The sequence below is a fragment of the Melopsittacus undulatus genome, chromosome 1 (assembly GCF_012275295.1).
Source record: "Melopsittacus undulatus isolate bMelUnd1 chromosome 1, bMelUnd1.mat.Z, whole genome shotgun sequence".
NCBI classification, from domain to species: domain Eukaryota; kingdom Metazoa; phylum Chordata; class Aves; order Psittaciformes; family Psittaculidae; genus Melopsittacus; species Melopsittacus undulatus.
In genome coordinates, this window is record NC_047527.1 from 43,453,459 (window position 1) to 43,477,854 (window position 24,396).

The window sequence follows — 24,396 nt, forward strand, 5'->3', positions numbered from 1 at the left end:
ATTATTTTAGTGGTAATACATCAAATAAAGAATTGTAACTGCCAAAACCCCCTTTATCTGCATCTCACACATGAGGGCACCTGATGTGAGAACTCCAAGATTCCTTGGATGCTTCAACATCCTTTCCTCATGCTTTTTTTCATAGAACAACTCCATGAAAAAATACACCCATTTGACAGGCTCAAAGACACTGAAACCAAATGGAAGGTTTCCCAAGAGAAGACTAGTATATAATAGCATGCTACATGGATCTGACTTTTGCGATTGTAATAGCTTAACTAATTCTCCAGCAATATAATGCATCTCTGGTATTAGAAGGCTGATAACTAGATCTTTGACATATAATAGGCCATGAGGACTAAGGAATTTGGAGAGGAAAAGCTACACAGTAATCAGCAATCCACAGGGAATACACTGGAAAGCTGTCTGTTGCCTCACAGAGAAGGTTACTTGTTGCAGGAAATCTGCACATGTCAGATAAGTTTCTATTAGACAGGTAGGATGCAGTCTGCTTTCATAAATGTCCATTTTGTGGCTGTGCACTATCCCAATGCTCACAGTTTTCTTTAGATTTCCTGTTGTTTCAAAGTACTCATGATAATGCCAGTATAACCACAGTGACAAAGCTTGACTTCAAGCAGTGACAACTACTCTGTGCAAGAGTAGAAAGTGGTAGGTGAAACCCACAGTGGCTCAGCACAAGGCACTGTCCCGCTGCACTTCCATCTGCAACAACTTCATGGGAAAGTGTGTGTCCACAGAGGGAGGACCTTACATTTTCCTAGTTCTTGTGCTTAGATGCCTCCTGTAGTCTAGAGTTGTTGCTTCATCCTTGATGCATACAAGCTTCTTTCAGCTCTAAATTATTGACTGTTGTTCGGAGAATCTCCAGGTACACTTGAGCCCTGCCTGTTTTCTAATTGCTGTGAAAGAAAGTAATCTCTTGCAACCTGATGAGTCTGAACTCTAGCTCCTCACTTATCTCTCCCCCTCCCAGTGTCAGTCTCTTCTTACCTCTGTCTGTGCCAGTGAACATACACAATTCTTGTATTTCCCATGGAACCTACCCTGAATAATTTCTCATGCCTATCACATGTCTAGAGAAATCTTTCTGCAAACATATTTACGTGGGTTTCCTCCTCTCTCCCCCCTTTTTTCCCCCAGGGCATTAAATAGCTTGGAGCAAACCCCTGAGTTTCACTGTGAAATAAGCCTTTAAAATAGCACAGACAACCCTTTTTACTTTTAACTACAAAATAACGCAGCAAACCCAGATGCTCCTACATCCAAAGTTAGCATTTAGACACTATAACAGATTTTCAAGCATTAACAGAAATGCCATGGCATGTTTAAAAACAGAAGTTCTTCATCACACAGCCCTAGCGTCATTTCAGTGCTGCACATATTTTAAGCACTACACGTAGTTTTCAGCACTAGCTATGGGTAAAAGCACCCCACACTGTATTGCAAACCACTGATACTGCAGCATGCTCCTTGCCAAGGCAAGAGGCACATACAGTATCCAGCACAGTAACGACAAGCACTGTCCATAGGCAATATGTTCAAATAGGAGGTTTATTACTGGGAATCTTATGCTCCATTTCGGCAGCAGTGAAGAGTTTTTGTTTAACAGCGCTGATGCAGCAGCAATGATCCAAGGGCAGCAAGGGATATCAACCGCAGGAAGCATAGGGCTGTTCCAGCGCATCCTTGGCGAAGGCTTTCTAAACATTGCCACCTTGTGGGCCTCCCCTCTCCTGGTAGCACTGATCTCCCCACGCCTCGCAGGTGACTCACTCCCTGAGCAGATTTCACAGATACCAAGTTGGAGGCAGGGTAGTTTAACATCCAGCTCTGGTGGGATGCGATTTAAACGCCCATAGTTGAGGATTAAAAAAGGGACACCACTTTACAAATTCTATCTGGCTTTAATTACTAATTCTCTACAGTGGCATTTCATGTAGTTTGCTTTTCCACCTCTTAACATTATGAAGGCAGCACTAATAATGTGCAGAAGAGCTAACATTTAACAAACCATCAAGAACAGTGTTTCTCAAAGCTCCAAAATGGATGTTAGATTCATCATTCACCTTCAGTGTGTCTTCTACCTGTTTGGCTTTTTTTTTTCATTTGTTTCTGCCAGAAAAAAAAGGTAAATTTCCAAAAAGTCTGTTGTACCTAGTTCAGCTTTTGTTATTTGTTTCATGAATAATTCCTGATTAATGTTAATTATGCAGTCAAGGATACAGCAAAGGAACATTGCTTCTTATTGATACTAAATGTATCTAGCTACTGCCTTCCAGACATCAAACACAAATTCTTGGGTACTTTCTCAGTTAGTAGCATTGTGACAAACACATAGAAACACATGAGCATACTTACTTTGGGCATCCAAACACTTTCCCTGGTTGCCGGCTTGAACTATTCCTTGCAGCAATTTGGTACTGGAAAGAAAACATGAAAACCTTTAGTTCAACAAGCAAACAGGAAGAAAAGACTCACTGAATGGTCTTTGTCCATATCGGCTGGGCAGTGATGCAATAGCTGTATGCTAAAAATAAAGCAAAAGGAGAAGTCCTACGTTACAATACCCTAATTCAGCTGTGTTCACAATGGTTCAGTGTCTGGCATCTGCACAACAATCAGATGTCCCTCTGATATAGTGGCAAATCTATGAGCTCCCTTATGCAGTGCTACATTCAGAGTTTATTCATAATTGCCAGGCACATTGCTGTTTCTCCATCTGACCAGGCTTCTTCTGAGCACAGGCAATCAGTTATGGCCATCGTGTCATGCAACTGGGGCCTTGCAGTACTTGCCTAAACAGCTTTTCAGGGGAAAAAAAATCTACCATTGAGAAACACATGAGCTGATATCCAGGAAAGCCTGTGTCTTTGCCAATACAACACAAAACACACTGGCAATCCCTTGAAGTGCCTCACTTAGCAACGAAGTCATGATGCTGCTCACTTGTAGCAGCCACGTTAAGGTCCATTCCCTTCTGTGTTCCTAGATGCAGTCTCCTACAATTGCTAGATTTGTCCTCACATTGATCCTCTCAAGTGTTTATATTACAGGCTACAGAAACATAAGCAAGAGCAACCATACATGGGTTTCAATTCGTGCCATGAATTACATACTAGGGTTACACAGCTAAGTTTCTTAATTCACCTTCTCAGTCAGCAGAAAATCTCATTCCTACCAGGTAAATAATGGTTTACAGTCAGACCAGGGCTCTGGTTATTGCTTGTTTTGCATTCCTAGCCAACTAGTTGAGACAGCCCAGCAGGGAGGGGTATTCCAAAGGTATCTATCCACACAACACCATGAAACTACACCAAACGGGATCCCAGGGGTACTCAGATTGTATCAGGACTGAGGGATGTGAGAAGCTCTCACAGGTGAATTTATATTCATCAAAAGCCCTGTTTTAAGAAGAGGGAAACATCAAGAAATTCTCAGTCCAATTCATTATCATCTGGGAAAGGTAAACAGACCTTTAAAGATGGCTTGTCTAAAGGACTGGATCCCAGCTCCAGAAGCTGTGACTCATCCTGGCAGAGAACTTAGGAATGCTGCTAGCAGACTGGAAGGCTGAAGCTACCTTAAAGCCAAACCAGAATGGGAATTAGCTATTAAGCATGTTATTGTTCCATTTCTTTGAATCTCTCCAAGCTTCTTAAGCTTTCCTTTACTTTTTTTTTTATCCTTCCTCCATTTGTTTAATGTGGAAAGTGATCCCAGCACAGCTGACAAACCTCAGGCATGCACTGGCAAAGGAATAGCAAATCCATCACATTATGTTGGCTTTTGCTCAAGTAAACCCCCCTGAACTATGGTGGGAAATAACAGTACTAGTCCAGTAACTTGTACGGTTGATATGCTCTTAAGATTATGGTTAGAAGTTCTGGTCAACAACGTCTGATGAGAAGCACCCATACTGAAATTAATTCATATAGTCTTACAGGAAAAATAAAAGAGGTCTCCATAGCAGAGGTTCCTAAAGCTTGGAAACTGATGATAATATTAGTACAGGCCAAACCACGGAGGTTTGACCAAACCAAACACCTCAGCAACAGCTCCTGACTTTGTGCCTGCATACAGGTACTTACTTATGGCCAGATGAGATAATTGCCACTTGCTGTTGTGTGCAGCAGGGCTGCCAGGTCTCCACCTGCTCCGTAAGCCATGCCAACACCTCGACCTGTACTTCTGGCTTGAGATGCTGGAGCAGCACCCAGGCAAGGGAGTGGTAGGAAACATGGGCTCATTAGGGTGGAATTTAATTTAGGTGGACAAAGGAATGCAGTAGAGGTCCTAGTCAGTGGGTGTGAAGAAGGTAACGATGGGGAGCTGGAGTCATCTTTGGAAAGGTGGAGGGATAAAGGTGTGCAATGGAAACAACCAGGAGGAAAGGATGCCATGTTTCCTCCCACTACATTCCAGGCCATACGCAGCTCTGAGCTGGCATCACATAACTGCTCTACATAAACCAGCAAGCACAATTCAGTTCCTCAAAACTGCTCAATACAATGAAGCTGCACTGACTGTAAAATAGGTTCCCATCTCCTCAAGGGTCACCTACCAAGACATCTAAAGAAATTACTTGTTCCACACTGGAAAACATAGTAAAAAAGTCAAGGGGTAAAAAACAAGAGGATGAATATCTATAGAATCAGGAAAATGGAAAAGACCTCACAACACAGGAAAAAGAACATATGTCTTTAAGAACAGTTGAAAGAGGAATCCCAGAAAATCCTATGTAATGAAACAGATAAGAAAATGGGATTATACAATTTTTCAGGACAGAAACTATGATTTGAGTAATGTTTTAAAGTTAGCATAGCTGCAATTTCCCTGTATTATACTGTCTGTTTCCCTGATGGTGGAATTGCACTGGGGGAATCAAACCAATGTTTGTTAGAATGTTTTGGTTAAGTTATTAACAGAATTGAGCAGGTTTTATTAATAGCCAATGACTATTCACAGAGTGTATCCAGTTCTCCCAGTCCCACAACCAGTCATGTTATCCTGCTCCAGTGATATTCAGGAGGCCAAGCCCAACCAGGGGGTAGGACTGGTGACCACTGGCCTTCAGGTAGGCAATCAGAAGGTCCCTCAGGGGGTTCCTTGTTTCATAGTGTATATACAGCCCTGTAGCCTGTTTGCCACTATCTCAGATGCAGATGAGTTACACAACTTGCTGTTGATACTAGTGTGTGCTGGTGGAGGCCTTGGACAGGTTTGGCGGACTCTTGCTGTTCGATTTATGAGTTCTTGGGACGTTCAGTGGATTCAACAGGACTAGTGCTCTTCAGGGCATATCTGGCCTCAGGAGGTTTTCACCTACTCCCTTCTCTGAGCATACTTTCCCTCCCCATGAACTTATTTTCTGGTAGCTGTTGCTACATCCACAAACTTAATTACCTGTTGAATCCATTCACAAAAACTGACACAGAGGAGCTTCTGTGACAATATCCCTTGAGATGCTGTAAAAATATACATTCAATTTTGAATGAACACTGGCCAATGAAAGAAAACACTCCCACAAACAAAACAAGGATTGGGCACAAGCGATGTGAGAAAAGTTGAAAGTAAAGCAGCTAAGTGACAAAAGGACAGTATAGCAGCAGCGATCTGCAGAAAGCAAGGTACAACAGCATCTAGAAGGACTACATAGAGTCATGCTATGAAAAGCAGTACCTATAGCTGTTAGCTTGAATGACCAAGGAGGAAAAGTTAGGATAGAATGTTATTAACATGGTGTAAAACAAATGTCTTTAGTACATTTGATGGTGTATTTTCAAAGCTTTATCTCCAGGAACTGTGTTTGCCATGTGGGCACAGAGCTGCCTTCTGCTACTCTGTCTCAGGATGCTTTCCTTCACACTGAAAAGATCATTTTTCCTGCCCGCCCCCCTCCCCCTTGCTGAGGACTGAGAATAGATGTTGTATTAAAATTATTTGCAATAGAGCCTGACAGTCACCTATTATTTCCTCAAATATCCTCAGTGGTTACAGACAACAACTTCAAAACCTGCTTATTTTTAGCAACCCCAAGAATTCAAGCAAACCCCTTGTGGCTGCTATCCAAGTATTTACCGAGTGGAGAACAGCTTGACAAATTACAGAAATGGACAAACTTAGTCTAAATTAGAAAACAGTGTATATCACTATTTAGATGATGCTTTCCTATGGAAAAGGTGAACTGAAAGGTTAACTTCAAGGCTTCCAGCGTCAAAGGAAAGAACTGCTGTTTTTATGAGCTGGGCATGAATCACAAAAACCAAAACAAAAACCCCCATACGCTTCAGAGTTTGGCAGATTTCTCAACTTACTGTTAACTAATAGCCCAACCCTATGCTGTCTCACTGTTACAGGGTAAGTACCTCTGCACCTATTCAGGACTATGCTCTGCAGTAGAATGTGGAAGGCAGACAAAACTCAAAGCAAAGAAATCAAGTAACAGCTGGGTTCAGCACTATCTCCAGCTTCAAATCATGAGAAACCTAGGTTGACCTGGAGAGCTTCACAAGGAAGGCAGTCCCAGAAGATTCAATATGCTGATACCGAGCACACAACAGTTTCCCACCTGTTTTGCTCTTGCCATTTCCAACACAGCTTTGTCCCAGTTCTGCTTCTCTGCCAGTGCTCTGATTCCAAGTCATCTGTTGGCATGAAAAAAGTCCTAGAGACTTCTTTATAAAACTGTTCCCTCCCTCTCATTTACAAAGCAACCAATCTTTTTTTGGTCATTTACATATAAAGTAAATCCAAGCATGTCCTGCTTAGTAGGAAAGAATATGCATCCTTTTTCAAGAGTTTCTACGTTGCTTGGGAAGCAACTAGATTTTTCTCCCTATAAAGCAGCGACCAAATTCTGTTGTCCTGTCCTCTCCCTCCTCTGCCATTTGTAAATTGGAGTTTCCAAGATCCAAGTGCCTTGGGCACAATGCGGGGTTCAAAGCTCCAGCCAACTTGCAGCGTGACACTCAAAACCTTTTTTCAGCAGCCTATCTGCCCTCCTCCTAATAACAAATACCTTCCCTGTTTTCCTGCCCAGTAATTTTGAGATGCAGTAATTATCTTCCAGCTTGAAAAGGGTGTAGCAGAGCTCAGTTCATATGATTTTAGCTAGTGACACAGATTTGGCAAACTTTTCTTTTCAGCATCACAAGCAAAGCCAAACCAGTATATCAAGCATAAGATGGCAGACCTAATAGGACAAACAGATGAGAATGTGTATGTATCATTCTTCATGTTTAGCAGCAGGCTGACACATTTCTCTGCCCTATTTCAACAAAAAAAAGTTTGTTTTCTCAAAAAAAAGGAAAAAAGAGATAATTTTCCTTCAATTATTGGAGGCATCTTCTTCTTTAAAGTTTGGTTCAGAGTCGCTGATGTCTGCATTTCAATTTCTATCACACTAACTAAACATGTTTTCTGCTTTCTCAGTCAGTGGCTATGTCTGTTGGCTTCTGCATCCAACACAATCACCAATTCTGCTAGGCACCTCTCTGGTTTGCACACTGGACTGCAGTTTACTGATGCACTTCTGTGTGTACTAATGTATTAAGCATTTGATTTCTCGTAGGTATTATACTATCTTATAATGCACTTGGTTTAAGAGTAATTGGGCTTGATCAGGTTTCTGTTTTGTTTCATACACTAGACATGTTTATTTTTAATACTTCCTTTTTAACAAACAAAGTTAGGCTGTGGTGATGCATATGTTTTATAGTGAGGCAGGAAAAGCCAGCACTGACCAAGGTTTCATATTATGAGGAATTTGGCAATAATATTGCTTTAAGGCATTCCAGTCTTAACTGCTTACTCCTTGTTTATATCTCTGAGCTCCTCTTTGTTTTGCTGGATCAACTCTGAATCCAATCCTCCCTGAAGCAGATGCAGAAAAGGATCTAATTACAAAGGTCCTTGTTTTCTTTCTTCTTCCAGATTAAAAAATAAAAATAAATCTGGGACAACTCCCTGTTTCAGTACACAGCATGGCCCCATCAACAGTTGGGTTGGCACAACTGGGAGAGCAGGATCTCACTGGCTGGTATTGCTGGCCAGAAACAAGTACAGAGGAAAACCCCACTGAGCGGGCTGGAATATTAAGCCTTAAAAGCAGACACAAACTCCTCAGATGTGATCTAGAGACTAGTGCCAGTGGGCACCAGGTGTGGTCTGGAAACTAGTAGGTACACAGCTATGGCAGAACGCACATCATCTTTTTCCTGTTCAACACAGAAGGACTAAGAGACATGGATGACAGCTGGCAGCAACTGCTTCAGTCCAGGTAAACCCACCACCAGTTTTCAGTATATTTATCACTTCCTGTGCCCAGCTTTAAGCCTCAATTGTAGCTGAATTTTTATAGGCTAACTAGCAACTTACAGTAAAAAAGAAAGGTCAAGGAAAAAGCATTAAAGTATATATTCAGAGTTCAAACCCCCCAAAGCTGTGACTGTGTTTTGACCCAAGATATATTCTGATGCTTTTTTAAGACAAAAAAAACCCCCTGAAGTTTAATATAAGGAATCCTAATGGCATAATAATATGTTGAATTCTTTGAAAACAAGCCTGCTGAGCAAGCACGATAGGAAGTGCCCAAAGATAAGCCACAACACTTCTATGGAAGCATTATCCAGGCAGCTGCAACAAACTGCAGGACTCTCAGAACTGCTTCAGGGGTACAAAAAGTACCAGCTCTGGCACCTGGAAAATGTTTAGAAGAACAAGTTGGTTTAAGTGCTTTAAGTCAAGGCGTAACTTCTGTTTAAATGACACCCTTCAATGTAATCCATACACTACTAGATATGCCTGAGAGACATGCAGGCAGCTCAGTTAGGGTGCCTGAGATTATATGGGCTCCCTCTACCATGGGATTAGTTTTGGATCTCTCTTTACAGTGAGTGGAGAAAATTAAACTCATGAGAATAGTCAGAAAAAAACAATTAGGTGGCCACATAGAGGGGGATAAATGCTCCTACCAACCCTTTGTTCTAACATACTGCTTTACTACAAACACACGACCATACCTGCAAGTTGTCCAGATTATGAACCAGTGGTCTTTAAGTCAGAGAATTCAGTAGCTTTCTTTATAAAGTAAACATACTTTCTAAACCAGTGCAACATCCACTACATGTGCTTATTTCCAATCAGGAAAGGGGCAAAGAGAGGCCTGGAAAGCAAGTATGCAAATTCTTGGTCCTGGAAGGGAATGACATTGCTGGGTGCTGGTTAGCTGGAGCCCAACTTCAGAGGAGAACAATGACCTTGGGGTCTTGGTGGACAACAAATAAAAACACTCAGCTGTATACCTTTGTGGCAGAGAAGGAGAACTCTACTCTGGTCTGGGTTTGCAGATTTAGGGCAGTAATTATTCCCCTGTATTCAGGGCTTGCAAAATTGAAGTACATATGTACTGAGGAGCCACAAATCAGTGACAAACATACTGGAGTCCAGTCTACTATACCAAGATAGTTAAGGAGCACATGATGCAGGAGAGGCTGAGTTTGGCTTGTCTAGCCTGAAGAAAAGGGTTAGGGTGTGGGGGGATGTATCATTGCAGCCCACAGCTACCTAAGGGGAGGGTGTAGAGAAGATGCAGCCAGGACCTTCTCAAAGGCACACACTGACATTGTAAGAGGCAACAGGCAAGTTTCAACAGGGCAAATCCTGATTGCGTGTTAGGAAAAGTGTTTTCATCACAAGGGTGGTTGAACATTGGGTCCAGTGAGACTGGAATGTCTGAATGTCTTTAAGATACTCAGAGCTCAACAAGTTCCCTAGCAACATGATCTGTTTGGGATGGTTTTGAACAGGAATTGGACAAGATGTCCTCTTTAATCTAATGATTCCATTTCAAAGTATCATCACTGCAGGTTGCTCGTTGCCTGATTGCCTTACCCATGAAACAAATGTTAGGTTATTGGAAAGCCATCTCAGCTGTTTTAGCAGTCTGGCATGACTTTCTGTGCCTCAAGTTCCTTACAGGAAAATGGGTCTAAGTCAAGGATGTAAAGACAGATTCCAATATCTGTGGCAATAGAGAAAACAGCTGAAGTCTTGTGTCTTGATTTTTATTTCAGCTCTTAAGAATCTAAATCATAGAATAATTAGGACTGGAAAGAACCTCAAGATCATCTAGTTCCAACCCCCCTGCCATGGGCAGGGACACCTCACACTAAACCATATCACCCAAGGCTTCATCCAACCTGGTCTTGAACACCACCAGGGATGGAGCATTCACAGCCTCCCTGGGCAACCCATTCCAGTACCTCACCACCCTAACAGTAAAGAATTTCTTCCTTATATCCAGTCTAAATCCCTGCTGTTTAAGTTTCAACCCATTACTCCTTGTCCTATCACTACAGTCCCTAATGAACAGTCCCTCTCCAGCATCCCTGTAGGCCCCCTTCAGATACTGGAAGGCTGCTATGAGGTCTCCACGCAGCCTTCTCTTCTCCAGGCTGAACAGCCCCAACTTTCTCAGCCTGTCTTCATATGGGAGGTGCTCCAGTCCCCTGATCATCCTCGTGGCCCTCCTCTCGACTTGTTCCAACAGTTTCACGTCCTTTTTATGCTGAGGACACCAGAACTGCACACAATACTCCAAGTGAGGTCTCACGAGAGCAGAGTAGAGGGGCAGGGTCACCTCCTTCAACTGCTGGTCACGCTCCTTTTGATGCAGCCCAGAATACGGTTGGCTTTCTGGGCTGCGAGCTCACACTGAAGCTGGCTCATGTTCATTTTCTCATTGACTAACACCCCCAAGTCCTTCTCCGCAGGACTACCATGAATTTCCTTTTTGCCCAACCTGTAGCTGTGCCTGGGATTGCTCCAACCCAGGTGTAGGACCTTGCACTTGGCATGGTTAAACTTCATTAGGTTGGCATCAGCCCACCTCACAATGTATAATATATGAATATATTTATAATGCACAATATCCTAACATACAAATCTAAACCCCAAAATTTTTCTCTTTACAATACTGGTAAAGCAGATGATAGAGTTCTTGGACTCCTCTCTTGTGAGCAAAATGGATTACTTGCAGTTACAGATATACAAACATGTGAAGGCTGTAAAGCCATAGTTTGTGAAGATGTCCACAAACTATATATGTGAACCTCTGATTAGATAAGGTGCTCACATGATTAAAGATACATTGGAGGGTGTAGCATCACCTCATTTGCCTTGCACACACTACCACATGTGCTCCAAGTCATAAACCAAAAGCCAAAAAGCCTTGAGTGTCTTCCTCCCTCATTTTCACCTAATCAATCCCAACCATCCTGTTTTCCTAGGTGGCATGTAAGAATTCCTTTTCCATAGATCCACAGTGTGACAATCATCCCTGGGTGCCAGTCTCTACTGACAGAACTATGTTTATCTTTTACATTACTTAATCAGTGGAGAAAAGTGGTCAAGTGATCCCAATGACAATCACAGCCAGGTGGTCATGAAGCTCTCTGGAAGAGCATGTCTTAAGCCTTCTCTGAGCTGCTGAGAGGCAGATCCCATTTAGTATCTCATGTTTTGAGTCAATCTTTTAGGTATCCTCATCTACAAGGTGGAGGAGTGTCACATCATGACTTTGCTCTCTTCTGCATGCATTTTGACTGAAAGCAGTCAGTGACTGCTGTATTTGGTACAGGTAACATGATCTGGGTATGCTGATAGGACTGGCTCCCTTAGGGGAGTAGGCAAAGAAATGCTATTTGGTATTTACTAATGTTTCAAAATCGTGAGTGATGGTTTGCTTATCCTACCCAGGTAGCTCTGATCACTGGGAGAAGAGCTTCATTGACAAATATAATAGTTACTTACTTTCTCAGTAAGGATGAGAAGGTCTATGAGAAACTGGGGGTAACCTTACATCCTGCCTGCAAAATGGGAAAGCTAAAATGCACTGAGGACACTTGCATTGTGGTAATAACCCCACACAAGTAATTAGACCTAAAATTGCAAAACCTGTATATTCGACAAAGGAGCTGAAAGTCAACTGAGCTTTTTGGATCTTGAGTGTTTATAGAGCCGGAAACTAGAAATAGGTCTCTATATTAACGGAAACAGTGTCACAGATGGGTTCTTCAGAGGACAACTGTATTTGAAAGTTGCATAAATGCCTTTTACTCCTACAGTTACAACAGCATTGCCACCTGATCACAGCTTGTGAATGTCAAGTTGAAGGAAAATATTCCAGTCTGTGAGATAAGAGTGACAGCTTGTTATCTCATCTAGGTACTTCATGATACTACACAATCAAAGCAAGCCATATGGGAGGGGGTTCAAAAGGTTGGCTGTCAAACTGCAACCCCTCAAGCTAACATTGCTTTGTTCTGGAAGGACAGTTTGTATTTGAAGTCCACCAAATCAGAAGTTTCTGTCTGGGCTGCATTTTTGAGCTACAGAATTTCCTCCCAGAGGCTGCAGTGCAAAGTTTACAGGAGTTATTGTTTCTTTATGTTGTTCTGTAGATCAGAGTCACAGAACACAGTGGACAAGTCCACTGACTCGTTAAAAAAAAAAAAACTAATTGGGAAATTTCCAAGTTATGCTGCATTATCAGATTGAATTTAAACTTCTACCGCATTCTGCTCTGGGAAGTTTTCCTTTAGCACACTGTTTCTAAGTGCTGATTTGGAGGAGCACTCAACTGTTTTCAGTCATATACACAATTTAAGTGTAGATACTTCTCATACTGCCTTTCCCAGACACTTACCATATTTTCTGTTTGCTGTCCAAACTAAGCAAGAAAAGTTACCACTTAACTGGAGAAAACTGATACTTCAAACTTATTTGCCATTTACATGCACACTATTTCCCTTGTAGGCTGAACTTCTATGCTGGCCAGTTTTTCACATCCAGAAGGAAAAACCTTTTATCTTAGATAGTGAGAGGAACCTCTGGCAGTTTTGGTGTTTGGACTTTTTATGTTGTTTTCTCTCTTTCATAAACCAGTCAGTACAGCAAACCCTGTGCAGAAGAACAGTCTTACTGTTTCTTCTCAGGCACACAAAATCTACCATTAAGATAAGCTTTCTTCAAAACTGTGGCACTTGCTGTAGCAGCAGCCTCCTAAGTAGGTGCTCTTCTTTGGAGTGACTAGAGTGTCCTTCAGCTGAGCTTGAAAGGGTGCTTGGCACAGCTGTCTTGCATAAACTCACTCTCTCTGCATCCAGGACTCTCAAGATGGCAACTATCAGATATTTTCATGCACAACTGCTTTAATAAGCAGTGCTAGATACATGTGCAAAAGGTAAACATGCATTTTGGGTTTCCCAAGCATGAGCTCATTCAGCAAAGCCCTCCTCTTTTTTAGCCAGATTAGTCAGCTATTGGAAGTCCCTGTAACAACATATTACTGAACTGAACATGCCCAAGGTGAAGCAAGGTAGTAACTTGTGGAACAAATTAGCAGCCGGATAGCATCCGCAGTTGAAGCATCCAGCATCAGCTAAAGCCAATGAGCAGTTTATGTGCTCTTGTGGTGTAAGTCCAATTTCTCTCCGTTTTTGGTAGTCAGCTTGCTTGTTAACTCACATAGCAAAAATGCAAGATTCAACCTACGCTTTCCCATAAGAATGATTTCCCTGCAGGGCCTGTCTCAGACTCCACTGCACTCTTCTGCAACTCTTAAGCCCTTCCACCCCTGGTCAAAACATGCCACACCTTCCACATGAGTCAACAGAGCAGGGCCGCATCTCTGACAGCAAGCTGGGAGGCAGCCGAGAGGAGAACCCTGCTATGCTTCTGCAGACACAATCCTGTAGCACCAGGCAGGATGCTCAGAGAAATGCAGTCTTGGTCAATGTTATTAACAGGAGACTTCAACAGGCTGCACTTGAGCTTGAATTAGCCAGATCAGGCAAGGGCACTTCTGGTGAAGTATTCGCAGGGACAAATTCTAATTCACCCGAATATTTAGTTAGCGTACGCAAGACAGCTGGAAGTCTTTGCAGCGCTCTCTAATGACACTCTTTGGCACCTTATCAAACTAAATGCCTTCTGCCTGTTTGAAAGCACAATAATATCATTTTACTTCAGTATTATTCTTTTTTCCCCTCAGTGTAATGCATTGGCTTTGAGAAATTGCTGTATTCCAGAGAAGACTGCCAGGGTTCAGCTTTCCTGCTCTCTTGTGATGACAAATTGATGTTGAAGTTTAATTTCCAGAATATGAGAATGATTGAGATAATATATTTTGACAAACAAGATGTGCAAAGAATAATACAGCTGAAGCTGTCTCAGCTGTAACCAAGTGACACAATGTTATACTGGGAAGTGCATAAATTTTAATCCCAGAAGTACTCCTGGTTTCTTTAAGAAATATTTATGACCTTTTCTTATTTGAAATGCCCTGTTCTTTCCCCTACTATTCCACACAGGAAAACTGGACATGCAAACCAGCATAACAGTTTTCTGACACGAAGAACTCAATAAATTCAGGAACACAAGTTCCTGCTGCTTTTACAGTTAATTTGGAATAAAGCCACATATTTTGGCAGTCCACATCCTGAAGAGGTGGGCCTGTCTCTGCTTGATAGCAATGGAAAGGCATCCAGTAGCACAGTGAGAGAATCTAACTCAGTTTTTATGTTTACACATGCACACAGAGCTATGTGACTGTTGTGGGACTTAGCTGTGGGTGTATGCTATGGGTGAGAGCTGTGAGTGAAACCCCTCTGGGGTCAGCATGACACACATGTGGACAAAGGGAGATGCCCATGCAAAGTACTGGGCTTGTGCCAGAGACTAGAATCAAAAGGCAAGCACAGCAAGAAGTGAAAATAAACTCTCATGGGGACAACAAGGTATGTCTTCAGAAGCCAAAAAATTAGAGAATTAGACAAGATAGGAAGGGAGGACAGGGTACTCCATCAGGCATGGAAGGTATATATTATTACAGAACTTTAATCTCACCTATGAGATTTCTCTCCTGCTGGTAAGCGCTTTTTCTTCTCTCATGTGTTTTTATATTCTAGTAAAATCGGCTTTGTGGGCTGGAAGCCTTTAACACCTTGCTCTCACTCTCATATAAAAGAATGGGTGGTTCTCCCATAAAGTTCAAGACAGCTTCAGGCTCCTCTGCAGCACTCCACAAGCACACAGACCGATACCCACTCCCACCAAATACTTATGAGCAGGCCCAGCACTACCTTCCAGGGCTGGCCTGGACTCTTAGTACTATAAGGGCAGAAATACCATTCAGTTTTACTCCAGGTGTCGCTGAGCAAACCTCTTCCTGCAATGCCAAGTTTTAGAAATGAGTTATCAAATGTAAACAGGTCACCATGAAAATACATAAACATCATACAGCACAGCAGGGTGTATGCAGGAAATAATTCAGAGACTGTACCCTGCACCAGCAAACTTAGTGGATTTAAATGGATGCTTTTGTGCTACTACATAACATACACATTTTATTTATGTCCTGCTGTGTATCACTGAATTAAATAAAATCTGGAATAAGATCTTCTCAGTCAAGAATGGAAGGCAGCACTTTGTATTCCTTGCAGCAGCACACAGTGAATGCTATAACAAAGCAGCATCAGCTCCTCTGTGCCACATTGTTTTAATGGACAGAACTGTACCAGTAGCCACATGTTCCTTTCAAAGGAAGACAAGAGATATCACTGCCATTAGTCAGACAAATGTTTCTTGTTGGTCTGCTCCACAGTCATATAATAAGATCCCTGTCATTTGACAAGCCCATCATAGGATTTCTCTGTCTGGTTTTCTAACATGATCACATGTTGCCTGTAGTGTCTGCATCTCAGTGACAGACTATTGCTGCAACAGAGATGGTACATTATCCTAAAGTCTTACACAGGATGCTAATCACATCCTTTACCTGTTGTGGCCTTCAAGCATCTTACAAACACAACTCAAAAATGCTGTCTCCGGCCAAGTGACATCTGACTGGCAGTTATATCCCTCAGTTTGCTATTTATGTCTCAGTTTTCATTGTCTATCGCATCCTTTGTAGCTCCCTTTCCAGCTTGTACGAAACAGCTGAATTTTAGGCTTCTTCCTTGTGATGGAAATTGTTGCCTATATGCATGATTGCCAGGTGGACAAAAACTGAGAAAAAAATTAATCAAGCCTACAGGACTTATTGTTTAAACTCAGCAACTTTGCTTGACTTGACCTGAACTAGGACAACAGAAGCCAAATGCCTCCTCTGACAGCACTGCCCTGAGGGGAAAAGAAGCATTTACAAACTTCTAGGCATGTTAAAGAAACTGCAGTGATCTTGTCATCTGTAAAAACCTTCTGATTTCAGGATTCCACAAGCTAAATAAACAACAGCTGAACAGGAGAATCCATAGTGGTGTACTGATTAATAAAGCAATAAGGAACCCAGCTAAGCAGTGTCAGCTTAGGTCTTCTCAGGGACATGGGTAAAACTGACTTGGGCTGACCCAGGAAAGCAGAGAAAAATGAACTTCTGTCCTCACCCAGGAGTCAGAAAACTCCCTTTCTCAGTGGTAGTGGAAGAGATGATGGGAAAGAAGTAGAGACACTGAAGACTGTACAGGGCCAGAGATTTAAATTCTGAGCCAAGACTCAGAAGCTGCTGTTGTGACAGGCCCTCTCTCCTTTCACTTTTCCCTCCCCATTCCCTGGGAACTTATCTCCTCCCCTTGGACCATCTCAGGCCACTCACAGCAGCCCCTTCTTTGCAGCTACCCCAGCTCAACCTGAAGACTGCCCCATATCCCTCCCCTAGCTCAGCTCTGAAGACACTGGTGTTGCCACGCATGAATTAAGGAGGGAGGATCCAGAGCAAGACTTAATTTTAGCATCCACCCAAATAAGCTGAAGTTTTGTGCTTGAATCTTCTGGTAGCAAAAGTATTGGTATGCAACAGGACTAACAGAATACCACATTGGAGTAATCCAGCTGTCAGTGTCAGTCTTCATAAATCACCTCAAAGAAATCAGTTACTAAGAGATTGTCATTGGCCATCTGCCTCTTAATTACTCAGCTCATCACCAAGAAGTTAACTTTGTGGGCTTTCTACATTTAGTACATACATGGCTCCAAAATCAAATCAGGAGAGAAAGCTGGCTCCCTAAAGGTTGTTGTTTGGCTACTCGAAAGTAACCTTTTAAATATTTGTCCAAAACTGTCAAATGTAATAAGTAATTTGCCATAGGACAGTTAATGTCCCTTGACTCATTTGTGTTGACTAGCAGGTTAGTGTCAGAATTAAACTGGATAAGTATTTTATTCCATAAATACTGCTTTTCAAGTCAAACAATGGCAGAAGTCACTTTAACCCCTGCTTAGAGGAGTGACCAAATTTACAAACACATGTTAAGCTATGCAGCAATGTCAAGCTCCACATTACCCACTTGAAAAAGCTCAAGATTTCTCCCCGATTCAGAAAGTCTATCCAGAAGTATTCAAGAGCAGAAACATCTAAGATGCTCTGCCACTATTGGCAGTATTTTCCTCTTCTTTCATCTCTCCCATCACTGGGAGAATATAAATATATTTCAATGTTTGGTCCACATCAGGCACTTAAAATAAATGCAATATGATTAAAAATACCTACGAATGATCTCGCTGCAGCATGTCAACCTTCAGGAAGAATGGCAGCAGATAAAGCCAAGGGCACTCCCTGGCAGGAGACAGCTATGCTGTCAAACAAGACTCCTCTCCCCACAATCCAGCACAGCCACAATTTCTTACATATCAGTAAAAGCACATGTCAAAACCCAGAAATGACCATGCTGCTGAAGTTAAGCATCCCACAAACTTAACATTGACAGCAAAAACTCCAAAGAAAAACCACAGCATTATCAAGGTGGAAAATGTGTCTAGTCAAGCTCAAGATGTGTTTATTTTCTCATGTCTACCAATCAGATTAAGTCAAAACGCTCTGACAGTCTCTCCAGCTTACATCATACACTTTTGCCCACAAGGCCATCACTCAGCTTTTTGCCAGCTACGTTAATTTACAGTTTTGCTTACAGCTTGAAAAAGAGACTGCATCAACACCACCAGCTTGGTGTTGTTTGTGGAAACCATTACTCTGGTTATTTTTGCAGCAAGTGGTAGCAATACATGTATAGTCTGGAGAACAACTATTAGACTAGTGACCCCCAAATGCTTTCCATGTTTTGGGTGCAATGAGTAGCTAAGCTACTAGTGAATGAATAACAAAAATACTAGCCTTCTATATTGAAGGCTCACAAGAAAAAATACATTACTTTGATCTAGTTATGTACAGATAAAGTAATTGGAGGAAAAAAATAACTGTTAAGACACTTTTTTTTCTGGTTGCTTATTAAGTTTTCAAATAAGACTTTCTTCCATTTCCCCAAAGGCCTGAAAGGAGCTCCTAAAGAGTGTCTTCAAGGTTCATTCCCCTCTCCCCAATTCCTTATAATTCTGCTTTATCATCATACTAGTAGTAAGTCCAGAGCTAGGTAACCAGTGTAATAGTATTTTTTATGCTGACCAGCATTCTTGACACATCCATACTACACACCCTACATTGCTGCAATCACCTTTTGATACAAAACCTTTGGCTTCAGTTGATGATTATGAAAGGTTTCACTCAGTCATCTTGTAACTGATACAGACCTGTCTATAGAATTGTTGTTCCAATATGAGCACCAGTGTTCAATAGCAAACAAGCTTTTATAACACAATCTCATCAAGGGACATCCACAACAACCCACAAGACCTCTGCTGGACAGAGTAACTTAAGAACGGCCATATGCATGTATACAGAATGGAACGGTGATACAGTACAAAACAAAAAATTATGGCAGGATTCCTGGGTGTATCAAGAAGTCATGACTAAGTCACAGCAATTGTGCAACAAAGCATAGCATATCTGTTATTTTTATGCTTGAGCAATTAATATTGGTGTGACTTACGAACAGCAGCACAATTACAACAGCCACTTTAACCTTAGTGTTGGGGACAGGGGGTGCAAATTAGCCCTCAAAGTCATTAGTCTTGAAAGCTTGACCACACTTATGACAAATAACAACCTCTCCAAAGTCTAATAGGTTTGGGAATGGTTTTTGTTAAGGTTGTTTTTTACTCCACTTCAGTTAATGTTATGAGAATACGAAACTATAGAAAACAAACAATTCTACATGGCAGAGGAAATACAGACCTTTGAAATTACACTCAGTTCTCTGTCACAGAAATACTACATGTAAAAAAGAACTAAAGTAGTAAAACAAACTCCATCACTTACCTTACCTTGCTGTTTCAAAGACTCATTTGCAGAAACATCCCCACTATGGGAACTTCTATGAGACCTTGACATAGTAAGGCCTTTAAGATATTTTATCCTTTAAGATAAAATCCTATTAAATAAAACTGCCAATTGTCATAGACTGGTAGAAAGGAGCTTTCCCTTAGAAAACTTCCTTTTATAAACCTCACATGGGTGTGGCTAAATGACTAGCTCCACCCTTCATCCCATTTAAAAACCCAGAGAGCCTATAAAAAGCTTCTCTGGATCAAGGTAGTAATTTTGTCAACTTGTCATGTGCTCTGCTTAAAAAAGCCAGATAGCTGGTTGATAGTTTCACAAACCAATGGGACAAACATGGATAAGTAAAGTTAAAGATGTCTTTAACGTCTGCAGTTCCTGCAACATTGTCTATGGACATTTAGTGGGTGAGCTTGCTTGGTTTTTTGCTTTTTAACAACACTGCTGTAACAACCTGAGGGAAGTCTAAAAGCTTTTAGTGATAATTCGGATTAAAGATGCATTATATTGAAAGCAAACATATCTGTGTACTTGCAGTAATCGCTACTTGCATCCCTTCTTAATGAGCCTCCACCACCACTGAAAGCTTCTGTTTGCATCACTTATATAATCAAAATGATGCAAGATCAAAGCCCTTTGCATGTTACATTAAATCACACACAAAGTCATAGAATGGTTATGGTTGGAAAGGACCTTAGAGAAAATCTAGTTTTATCCCCCCTGTCACAAGCAGGGACACCTTCCACTAGACCAGGTTGCTCAAAGCCCTGTCCAACCTGGCCTTGAACATTGCCAGGGATGTGGCAGCCACAGCTTCTCTGGATAATCTGTTCCAGTGTCTCACCACACTCACAATGAAGAATTTCTTCCTAATAGCTAATCTAACTCTACCCTTTTTAAGTTTAAATCCACTCCTCCTTGTTCTGTCACTACATGCTCTTGTAAAAAGTCCCCATCCATCTTTTTTGTAGGCCATCTTTAGGCACTGGAAGCTGCTCTAAAGTATCCATGCAGCTTCTCTTCTCCAGGCTGAACCACCCCAACTCTCTCAGCCTGTCTTCACAGAAGAGGTGCTCCAGCCCTCTGTATGCCTTCATGGCCCTTCTCTGGATCTCTCCAACAGGTCCACAGGTAGATGATATCAGCTGCTCTTTCCTTATCAACCAATGCTGTAACCCCATCATAGAAGGCCACCAAACTTGTCAGGCGTGATTTGCCCTTAGTGAAGCCATGCTGACCACTGCCAATCACCTCCTTATTTTCCATGTGCCATAGTCTCCAGGAGGAGCTCCTTCATGATCTTGCCAAGCACCAAAATGAGTCTGACTGGCCTGTAGTTCCCCAGGTCTTCTGATTTTTCCTTTTTAAAGGTAGAGGTTATGTTTCCCCTTTTCCAGTCAGTGGGAATTTCATTGGACTGCCATGACTTCTCAAACATGACAAATAGTGCCTTAGCCATTTTAACTACCAGTTCCCTCAGCACCCGCAGATGCATTTTATCAGGTCCCATGGACTAGTGCCCCTTCAGGTTCCTTAGGTGCTCTTGAAGCTGACCTTCTACAGAGGGTGATTCTTCATTCTCCCAGTCCATGCCTTTGCCTTCTGTGACATGGGTGGTGTGGCTGGAGCACTTCCCAGTGAACACTGAGACAAAAATGTCTTTGAGTATTTCAGCATTCTCCATGTTCTGGGTAACCAGGTCTCCCATTTCCTTCCAGAGAGAGAACACATTTTACCTAGTCTTCCTTTTATCACTTTTATCACACATACCTATAGAAGCTATTCTTGTTGCCCTTGACATCCCTGGCCAGATTTAATTCTGTCAGGGTTTTTCTAACCTCATCTCTGGCTGCTTGAATGCCTTCACTGTGGAGGGACCATCACCAATAAAAACTAGAATCTGTTCTTTTGTCCTCTAACTACTCTACATCTTCAACAAACAAACAAACAAACACTGCACAAACCCAAAACCCCCTCAACTTTATTTTTTCTAAAGGCCTAATTAAAAGGATGGGGAGATGCACTAGGATGTTGCCATTAAGGCCATATTGCCTGCAGAGCTATGTATTGCCTTGGTGTGTAATAGAAACACATCTAGATGTCTTCTCTCAGGTTTTTGTACTATCCCAACTGATAGGTTTTCTATTTAAGAATACAAGTATAAGGAACTGTAAGCATAATGCTTAAAGGTTTGGGGTTTTTTGCCACTGAATAGTTGAAGTTATCCTGGCACTCCTGCAGGAGCTTGGGTGTGAAATCAGATTTCTTGAGGTGTTTGGCAGCAGCTCAACTATGCTTCTATCATCTGGGTTTGCTTTCAAGGGAGTGATTAGGAAATTATGTTCTTGTTAACAAGATCTGTGCAAGTAATGGCTATTATGCCCAACATTTCCTGTATTTAAGTTGAAGTGATTGTTTCATCTTGATATGAAGAGTTGAGGTATTTTCTTGAGAATTAGTGCTTTGGGCCAAATCATAACTTTTAAAAGCATCACTAGAAGAACACTCATCCCCTTGCACTGTACCAGGACATTTCTGTCCGGAAATAGTGACTGCTCTTTAAAATATATGTATTTGTATTAAACTTTTACTATAAATTAGAATATAAACTTTATATTGCCTGTGCTCTTTTCCCACCTTCCAGAGTGTCAGGTGGAGAAAAAAAGCTGCCTTCATCGTAACAAGAAATTTTGCTTAATAAACTCCAGCATTCACTTTTCATCGCTTCTGTACTTCTGCAGGCAAGATAAAACATCTTTACTTTAAAATCCATGTTTAAAGGACAGATACCCATGTCCCTTTCTGTGGCTAAAAGTCTGTAATCACATGCTCTGCTTTATGTGACTGCAAAAATTCTGCAGAGCTCTCCAAAGGGCAATAAAACTGTTTCGCCCTTTAAAGAAAGTCTAATGATTCTGGGAAAAAGACAACATCTTGGTGAGTTTACAAATAAAACATAGTGTGCAAGAGTAAAGAAAGCAGTTCTATTTTAATGTGGAGCTGGGAGAAATAGAGACGAGCTCGTTTTCTTTCCTACCACCTTCCAGAGGTGCTTCTCATGGGCAGGCTTCCTCTCTATCCACTTCAGTGACAACTGACACAACAGGTCAGCTCTCAGATCCTTGGCTGAGTTCTCACTTCTTTTGCATTGATGTGAGTGAAATGAGGGGGAATACTACAGGAGATAGGCAAGACCAGAAATCAGGATATGAGTACTAGCATGTAGGGCTCAGTGCAGCCAGCACTGTAGATGCACTTCTGAGGCTGGGGCTTGAAACCATGCTCTGTTTAGAAATACAGGATTGGGAAAATACCAGAGATGATGCTTTAACTTTTAAAGGATCTGCTGTTTTATCTGGTCGTAGCTATACCCTGATAATAAAACATGAAATAGTGAAACTGAATATGGTCCCATCTGTAGCTGCTAGCAAAGAAAATGCAGAGAGAAAATGCTCAGTGCCTGGGATTCACTCCTAATAAACTCCACACATGGAAAGAAAAGAACTTTTTTTCTATCACCAACACTTCTCTCAACTATGGGGGGATACCTGCCCTGCCTGCCAGAACTGCTTTATCACTGTCAGACTGGAAAACGTAGCATTATGCATGTAAGAACCATCATGCTTTTAACCATTATGACCAGAAGAAATTGCTAAAGCTTAGTTGACCAGATCATACTTTGTCAGTTGAAACTGAGAGGTGAGTATACAGCTGCAAGTAAGGGGCTAGCAAGTTAGTCCTTACTGAGGAGACACTTCAGTCGTACCCATCTCTACTGATGTCATCTTGCTTTTGCCAGCTGCTACCATGCAAAGGCAAACATTAAAACCACATTTCTTTCCTGAGCAAGGATGGTTGCAAGAAGCAGCAGGTTCAGCCCCTGAATGCAGAGACTGCTTCTCACTCTGTGTGGTGAGGCACAGCACCTTCTGGCTCTGCTGCATGGCTGGGATCAGGCTAATCTGAAAACCTGTGCCGTGCCCCTTTCCCGGTGCCCTGCCATTCCTCCTGAGCTCACGGCCAGGCTGGAACACACGTGTTCCTTGTCACGCAGCACCCAGGACCCTGCCAGGCTGGATCACGCAGGTTCCTTGTCACACAGCACCCAGGACCCTGCCAGGCTGGAACACGCAGGTTCCTTGTCACACAGCACCCAGGACCCTGCCAGGCTGGAACACGCAGGTTCCTTGTCACACAGCACCCAGGACCCTGCCAGGCTGGAACACACGTGTTCCTTGTCAAACAGCATTCAGGACCCTGCCAGGCTGGAACACACGTGTTCCTTGTCACACAGCACCCAGGACCCTGGCGGGAGAGGGAGGATGGTGCAGTCAGTGTTACAGCATCACGGCCAGTCATGAGCAGGATCCCACGTCACAAAGGCACAGAGCACCACCATCGGGCAGTCTCTGTGGCGCAATCGGTTAGCGCGTTCGGCTGTTAACCGAAAGGTTGGTGGTTCGAGCCCACCCAGGGACGAGTTCTTCTTTCTCTCCCATTGGGAGGCGGGGTTGGAACTGCTTGACCTTGCAAGGTCCTTTCCAAGTATGAGGCTACAAAGAGGACACCAACCAGGCCCTCTAGACAAAGGCAGAGAAAGAAAAACCCAGCAGGTTGCACTTTATTTTGCAGGGAAATCAGGAAGCAGCTAACGAGGAAATACACCCACACCACGATGCAGACAAAAAAGGGTTTTATGAGAAAGAAGAGGGTAACACCAGAGAAGCGGCCAAAGCAGCAGCAGTGAATGGGTGCAGGGCTCTTTCCAGGCACAAAACCAAGAACCCTGAAGTGGCTGAAAGCCCAGACCTTTTGTTTTCTTAACAAGAGTTTTTTGTCGTCATCTGGAATTGTTTAATGTGTGCTGCAAAAGCCTTCGAAGAGAGAGCCAACCTAGAGCTGCTGTTCAAAACTTCAGCAACTGCACTTTTCCTCTGACGTTCCCTGGGCTGTTTTCAGCTGCACACTGCATCCCTCACTTCCTCTACAGAAATGTATATTCCCAGCAAATTTTCTTTGGCTTGCTAATGAGGCATAAAGACATTCACAACCAATTGCCAATGTTTGGTCTCTTGTACCTCTAAATTTCCTGAGGGTTTGTTTTGGGTTTTTTCCCCCCTCCCCCCCTTTTTTTTGTCTTT

The 24,396-nt window shown here is 42.3% G+C and overlaps 1 protein-coding gene and 1 non-coding gene across 4 annotated transcripts in view; one reads left to right on the top strand and one right to left on the bottom strand.

The window, feature by feature from the left end:
- MAPRE2 (microtubule associated protein RP/EB family member 2) overlaps positions 1-19,369 on the bottom strand; it is a 94,926-nt gene extending 75,557 nt beyond the window's left edge. The window contains exons 1-2 of one of the 3 annotated variants that reach the window (XM_031052993.2): positions 19,235-19,369; positions 2,383-2,444 (exon numbers count right to left, since the gene is read on the bottom strand). In XM_031052993.2, coding sequence (XP_030908853.1) covers positions 2,383-2,444; positions 19,235-19,306 — 134 coding nt within the window. In that variant the 5' untranslated portion in view covers positions 19,307-19,369. Of the gene's footprint in view, positions 1-2,382; positions 2,445-6,592; positions 6,918-19,234 lie in introns of those variants that run through there. The other 2 variants (XM_005153551.3, XM_034061280.1) reach the window with 2 other exon arrangements.
- Positions 19,370-23,660: 4,291 nt separating this feature from the next.
- TRNAN-GUU (transfer RNA asparagine (anticodon GUU)) lies at positions 23,661-23,734 on the top strand. The gene has a single exon. It is a non-coding gene; the product is annotated as a tRNA-Asn (tRNA).
- The last annotated feature ends 662 nt before the right edge of the window (positions 23,735-24,396 follow it).